We start from the raw sequence: 7,420 nt of genomic DNA on the forward strand, positions 1-7,420 counted from the left end.
TTTGAAAAAAACACAATATTTTTCATTTTTACTTTTTGCTATAATAAATCCCCCAAAAATATATAAAAAACATTTTTTTTTCAATTTAGGCAGATATGTATTCTTCTACATATTTTTGTTACAAAAAATAGCAATAAGCGTATATTGATTGGTTTGCACAAAAGTTATAGTGTCTACAAAATAGAGGATAGTTTTATGGCACTTTTATTAATTTTTTTTTTTTACTTGTAATGGCAGCGATATGCGTTTTTTTTTTTTTTTTTTTTTTTGTTATGGGACTGCAAAGTTATGGCGGACACATTTCACAATTTTTACACATTTTTGGGACCATTGGTATTTATACAGTGATCAGTGCTATAAAAATTCATTGATTACTGTAAAAATGTCACTGGCAGGGAAGGGGATAACTGTGTTCCCTGCTACATGTTCTAATTGAAGGGGGATGGGATTTGCTAGGGGAAGCGATAGATCACTGTTCATACTTTTTATGAGCACACAATCAGTCTCTTCTCCCCTCAGAGAACCGGGATCTCTGTGTTTACCAGCGATCGCGGAAGCCTGATGGTCATCGTGACTGCCGGGCACTCGCATCTGCTCTGGGGGCAAGCAACAGTCGCGCTTCTGGCGGCGTGCGTGTGCCCCTAGTGGCCACAGTGCGAAGCAACTTAAGGTAGCATTGTTTCGCCTAGCTGTGCCATTCCGCCGCAGTGGCTTGTCGGCAAGTGGTTAAAAGAGAAGTTTGGGATTAGAAAAAAAAATAAACAAACAATAGTAATCAGTTATGTGGATGCAGCATCAATCCATTGCTTCATCTGTGCCCTGCCAGCTCTACGCCCGCTCTCTGCTCAGCCCCTCCGGTGCTCACTGGAACACCGGTCTCTGGAGGGGGCTGGAGCAGCTGGCTTTGGCTGTCAACGGTGTTGAGAGGCTGAGCCAGCTGCCGCTTCAGGCATCTGGGTGGATCCCGACAATATGGTGGGGTTCCTCCCAGAGCCTGGAGCAGCTCTGTGATGTCAGCCAACAGCAGACTTTAGCCTGCTGTCGGCTGAATCTGGGTCACGGGAGAGCAGAGCTAAGTGCATTCCTGTGGCCCACAGCAAAAATATGCCCAAAAGAGCTTTGGCCATACTTCTCCTTTAAGGCAACAAGTTTAAGCCCTTGTACACACAGTCGGAGATTCCGACAACCAAATCTGTCAGATTTTGTCCGTCGGATTTTGTCTGACGGATCTTGTCCGAAACTGTTGCATACACACGGTCGGACAAAGTTGTCGGAAAATCCGATCTTTCAGAACGTGATGACGTAATTTCGTTACGATGGGACTATGTTCAGGCTAGTAGCCAATAGCTTTGATGTAGGAATTTGATCTGAGCATGCGTGGCACTTTGTCCGATCGGAATTCTCTACACATGATCGGAGTATGTCCGATCGGAGCATTTTGTTGAAAATATTTCCGGCAAGTTGGAAAATTTGGTCCAACGGAAACAGTCCGATGCATACCACACACAGTCGGAATATCCGACAAAACGCCCCGATCGGACACATTCCGACAGAATCTCTGACCGTGTGTACAAGGGCTTAGGGTCATCATACATGTTACAATCTGCCCATACAATCTTTGTAGAGTCAACTTTAGATTTAACAAAATATGTAATCTAACCAACAAATGTCTCTCCTATTAAGTAGGCCCGTGCACTACAAATTTTGTTGGTAGGTCCAAAGGAAATTGTGCAATCAGATTGTAACCATTGTGGTGAGCTAAGGCAAGCCATAAATGATGCGATTTGCTCAATTCCCCCATGAAAGAAGTCAGTGTTGATGGGGGAATCCCTCCTGCAGCGCTATTGTGTTCTACCGATGGGGAGCCTTCCCTGCAGGCAAAACGCAGTGATCACATTTTAAAAAAATCTGACAGGCTGGTTGTACTTAAGTCGATCAATGGATCGACTTTTTAGTACAACCAGCCTGCCCATAGATGGATCAAATCTTGCCCAGTCCCTGCTGAACTATCTGGGATTTGATCCATCTATGGCTGGCTTTAGTTTCAATACAAGGAGTGTTGATATTAATATTAGAGTAATAGAATGGAATAATAAAACAATATACGGTGTATATATACATAAATGAGACTTCTGCTCTACTATGTTCTTTCACACCAGATTATCGGCTGCAGAGGACCTATTGAAATAAACCCCAGAGACACCATGGCCAAGGAGTCCAGCATCATCGGAGTGTCACTCTTCAGCTCCACTAAGGTAACTGATTAAGAATGGACATGATGGTCATAATTCAAACTATATCCAAAGGGAATGTAGAGCACACAGCAAACTCCATTCATTCCTATGGATCCAACACAGCAGCATCCATGGGGATGAAAGGAGACTGTAAGGTGGAACCTAGCTGGAAGAGTTTTTAGGAAGACATTGTCAAATTTAAGCGTGCCGCACAACAAAAATTTCAGTTGCGTGGGAACACCTAATTATGAGACTTGGAAGGGGTACTGGGGGGTGGCATTGGAGCCTAAAATTAATAACTGTTTTTTAAATGAACAAAAACTCTATTGTTAATTTTTAATATTCAAAGCAAGGTTTGAAGACCACCAAGTGCAGGTCCCGCAGTAGCACCCCCTGCACAGATGTGAACCGACTCTGCCTGTAGATAGAGGACCAAGTTCTTCCATTGAGGATGGGAGTGAATTTGTTGTAGGCAAAGGTGGCCATGTTAGGACAGGGGACAGGAGAAACTTTGTCATAGAGCTGGTCAATAGCACAATAAGGCAAGTGAAGGGTTAATATGGCAAAGGTTTTCACAAGTAATCATTTTCTGCTTGGTGGGATAGGTGTTTGAAGACGTGAAACTGATGAGGTTGTGATCAAAGAGAGGAAAGGGGGTGTTGATGGGGTTTCCAAGAGTGCAGTGATGGGAGAATACAAGGTTGAGGGTATTATCATTGGAGTGAGTGGAAGTATGTGTCCATTTTGTTAGGTCAAAAGATGAGGTTAAAGTGGGAGTCCGCCGGGACTCCGCGTTTTTTTTTTTTTTTTTTCCAAATACTGCAGCTGCTGACTTTTAAAATAGTGACACTTACCTGTCCAGCACGCCCGCGATGCCGGCACCCGAAGCCGATCTCCCGATCGTCTCTCGGGTGCTGCCGCCATCATCTTGGGTATGGGAATCAGGAAGTGGAGCCTTTCGGCTTCATTTCCCAGTTCCCTACTGCGCATGCGCGAGTCGCGCTGCGCAATAAGGACGGTCCCCGCTGCCTCTGGGATCTGTGTTTCCCAGCAGGCAGCGGGGGACTTTCGGAAAGGGGCGTAATCTACGCCCCTTTCCGCAGAGAGCTATCCCAAAAGTGGGTGTAGATACCTGTACTGTACAGGTACCTGCACCCCCCTCCCCCCTGAAAGGTGCCAATTGTGGCGCCGGAGGGGGGGAGGGTTCCGATGAGCGGAAGGTCCACTTTAGGCTCCGCTTTAAGTTGAGAAGTAGCCAGGTTAACATTAGCAGAGATGCTGAAGTTGCTAAGAATGGTAGTGGGTATTTTAGAGGACAGAAAGTAGGGTAACCAGGTAGAGCAGTCATCAGAAAAACACGCTACTGGTCCAGGAGACCGATAAAAACTGCAATCCACCGAGAAAATAGAGAAAACGGCGGAATACAGGGGGTCTTGAAAGATGAGAGATGTAGAGAGGGAGGGATAGGAAGGACTTGTAAGATGTTTAGTGGGGATAAAAGAAATCCAACTCCACCTCCTTTCCATCCAGTGGAGTCTACTATGGGGGAAGGCAGCAGGAGAAGCAGAATCAGAATCTTAAAGCCAGGTTGCAGTAATGGCAAGTATGTTCAAGCAATGGGCGATAAAAAAGGTCATGCACAAATGTAAGGAGGAAAAAACTGGCGCTGTTGTAGCCACACCAGTAATGCAGCAGGGTGGATGCGAGGGGCGAAAAGGGGGGTAAACAGTTAAAAAGATCAACATTTGAAGGGAAGAGGCAGATCCACTGTGGATGCAATTTTAAAGTGTGACATGTTTGGTATTCATTTATTCGCCATAACATCTTTTATATTTTTTTTATACCAAACAATTGAGTTTTATATTGTGTTTTTATGCATTACAATTCATTAAAGTGTATTTTTTTTTCCCCAAAAAAGTTTGCATTTGATAAACGTGCTGCGCAAATATCATATGATGTAAAAAATATGCAACACCGACCATTTTATTCTTTAGGGTCTCTGCTTAAAAAAAAAAAAAAAAATACATATATATGCACATATCTCCACTTAAAGTCAATGACGTCATATGACGTCCTTGGGCTGACTAAAAAAACTTCTTTAACATTTGTTCAAAAAACATGATATCCGCGACTCAACTAAAAATGCACCTATGACAACACTGGAGGTCCTCTGTGTACTTTACAAAATGTGGAACCATCTTTATCAATCTTCAATAACTTTAAGGTGTAGCTAAAGCCCAAAATTTTCCCTTTTATAGTTTTGCATAGAGAAGGAAACAATACAATTAAAAAAACTGAGTTGTTTTTTTTTCGTTGTCTGTGTCCCATTGGGGACATTTGGTGTCACTTCCTGTCCTGCAAACATAACAGGAATTAAAGTGGAACTAAAGCTTGTGTGTTTTTTTTTTTTTTTTTGTGAATAAGAAGGTTTTAATTGCCTTCCAACCTTCCTGTTTGCAACTTTCAGTTGCGCTAAATCAGAATTTAGCGCTAAATAACATATGCGCTATTTTTTATGATTGTTCGGTAACTACAGCATTTTCTCATGCGGTAATTTATCGCATGTGTTGGTGGTTAAGGTTTGCTTAAGGTAATCTCCTTTATAAAATTTTACGTTTTTAACATGTTTATTTTTCTTTTGCAAAAAATATTTTTCAATCTTCTTTTTTTTTTTTTTTTTTTTTTTTTTTTTTTTTACAGTAATCTGTATTTGGAGACATTGAAATGTAAACTACCTTATCAAATTTATGTCTCCTGATGCTTGATGATCCAATCTGTGTCTCTTCCATGTGGATCTGTTGCCTAAAATAGCTGTTAAATCCACACAGATTTTTATTTTATTTTTTTAATGGATTCCATTCAATGAAACTATTTAAAAACGAATAATCAATGTTATTACTGAAATTGCCACTTAATTCCAGTCTTTTATTTTTTTAATAGTACTTACTTTTTTATTTGTGCTATGCAGAGCACTTCCCTCTCTAGTGTGGGCATGTGAGGCCCACTGGCATTCTCTTCCTGGATATGGGTATGCTAGGTACCCAGCATGCACCTACCCTTCTCCCGCCTGCGCCGTTTACATGGGGCACAAGGAAAGGATTATCTTGTTACTATAACAACGGTCGGCGAAGGAGGAAGTGCCCGCCCTGTTGTTATGGTTTCATGGTGTCATTTCTAGTTTCTAAAGAGTGACGCTAGCCTTCTGCGCTGCCCACTGACTCCTGGGAAAGGGTGACACGCTTCCAGGGGCACTGGGAAGCACAAGCGTTGAGGGAAATGACATCAATCGCCGTGGAGAGGAAGTGGCAGAATAGATGGGACCCCATAGCAACAGTGCGGAAAGAGTGAGTAAAAAAAAAAAGCATTTTTGCTCCTTTGCTGCACTTTTGTAAGCCAAAAAAAAAAAAAAAATTATATATATATAATATATAATATATATATACATATACATACATACATACATATATACGGTATATATATATATATATACATACATACATACATACATACATACATACATACATACATACATATACATACATAATTTTTTTTTTATGTTCTTGAAGTTAAATTGCAGCCGGTGTTTGCATTTAATTTGCACTGCACGTCATGGGTTTTTGAATTTTCTCTGAGTGGAATTAGACCCCTCTCTGAGGGTATTGTTGCACCCCTTTCTGTGGGTGGAATAGTCCCCCTTCTTTTGGGCATTTTGTGGGTGGAATTGGGCCCCTTTCTGAGGGTTTGAATAGGTACTGGTACCGATACCACACTGGTTATGGCCACCAAAAAGGTAGTGTTAAATACCGCACCTTTGTTTTTTTTTTGTTCCTGTTTTGTTTGTGAATTGGATTTAAGAGATATTTTTTTTTCAAAATGTACTGACAATTTTTTAGTTTACTGCAAAATCTTTATTTTTTTTTTTTTTTAATGAATTTGACTTTATTTACTGCATGTGATAATTTATGCAAAGCGATGCAAACATCCCTTGTATTAGACATAAAGATGACAGGTCCTCTTTATTGAGCGATATGGGGTCAAAAAGACCCTAAATCTCTTTTACCTTTTAAAAGAAAAAAAAATTTTTTTTTCAACTTTTCCTTTAAAAAAAATAAAAAATACAAATGATTTACTATGGTCCGGGGACTAAGTGACGTCAGGACCATCTTGCTTTCAATTGTCTCTATGCTCGGCTAACAGCTACACTGGATTGTTGCCGGGCTTCACGGGTCAGGTAAGCCCCGGAATGACCGGGAACCTTCTAAAAGTGATCCCACAGCGAATCCACCCACAGGACCACTTTTATGTGAAAGAATCAACCATAGTAAAAAAAATACCGGGATTGCTGCCATAACACCAGTATTTAACGTCAAAGTAATGACGTATTTTTACTATGGACCAGCCGTCAAGTGGGTAGAAAATGTCATTATTGGATGTCTCATCACTGGAGCGAAGGTGTGTATTGTTCTCCTGTAAGTAGAAGTCCCTCCAGTTAGATTGTGTATTAATTATTAATATTTTTTCTTAACCAAAAGTGTCATTTCCTAGAAGGCTTCCAAACTGGTTCCACAAACCTTTATTTTATTTTTCTTTATTTTTGGGGGGGATTTAGGAAGACTGGAAGGAGGCTGGTGCAGCAGTCTTTGGAGGAATGGAGGCTGGTTGGGTGAAGCCCCTCATCGGACCTGAATACCCCCTGGAGAAAGCCCCCCAAGCTCATGAAGACATCATACAGAGCAGCGGAGCCACCGGAAAGATGGTCTTTGTTATCTAAGTGGAGTTTTCACCATCAGACCAAAGAACACCAATAATTTTGTAAACTGATTTACCGCTATTAAAATAAGAACAATGAGCACTTATGTATTAAAGTTAATCTTGTTGGAATACTTTTGAACTTTTTGGGGATTTTTAGTTCAATTGAAAAGGTAGAAATAAATGGAATTTTGCGTTAAACCGAAGTGGCTTATTTATATGGGTTCTCAGTATGAGGCGTGTTGATATACTGCGGGCACGGCGGAGATCAAATTGCAAGGAGCTGTGCCCGGGAGGCAGACACCAGCCAACTATCGGGGTGATTTCCAAAATCTGAACGAGTCATCGGGGCCAATCGGGTTCCATCTTTTAACTATACTGCATCTGAGCGCCACAAACTAAAGAACACTATCTAATTAATTTTTAACCACTTGCCT

At 41.1% G+C, this 7,420-nt stretch overlaps 1 protein-coding gene across 3 annotated transcripts in view; it reads left to right on the forward strand.

Annotated features, from left to right (window-relative positions):
• The window catches only part of CRYZ (crystallin zeta), a 35,057-nt gene extending 27,873 nt beyond the window's left edge, over window positions 1-7,184 (forward strand). For all 3 annotated transcript variants that reach the window (XM_077450441.1, XM_077450442.1, XM_077450443.1), the window contains exons 8-9: window positions 2,160-2,255; window positions 6,844-7,184. In XM_077450441.1, coding sequence (XP_077306567.1) covers window positions 2,160-2,255; window positions 6,844-7,005 — 258 coding nt within the window. In that variant the 3' untranslated portion in view covers window positions 7,006-7,184. The remainder of the gene's footprint in view (window positions 1-2,159; window positions 2,256-6,843) is intronic.
• The last annotated feature ends 236 nt before the right edge of the window (window positions 7,185-7,420 follow it).

This window comes from Lithobates pipiens, unplaced genomic scaffold (genome assembly GCF_037356315.1).
Source record: "Lithobates pipiens isolate NorthernLeopardFrog02 unplaced genomic scaffold, aLitPip1_a1.2 Scaffold_23, whole genome shotgun sequence".
Classification (NCBI taxonomy): Eukaryota; Metazoa; Chordata; class Amphibia; order Anura; family Ranidae; genus Lithobates; species Lithobates pipiens.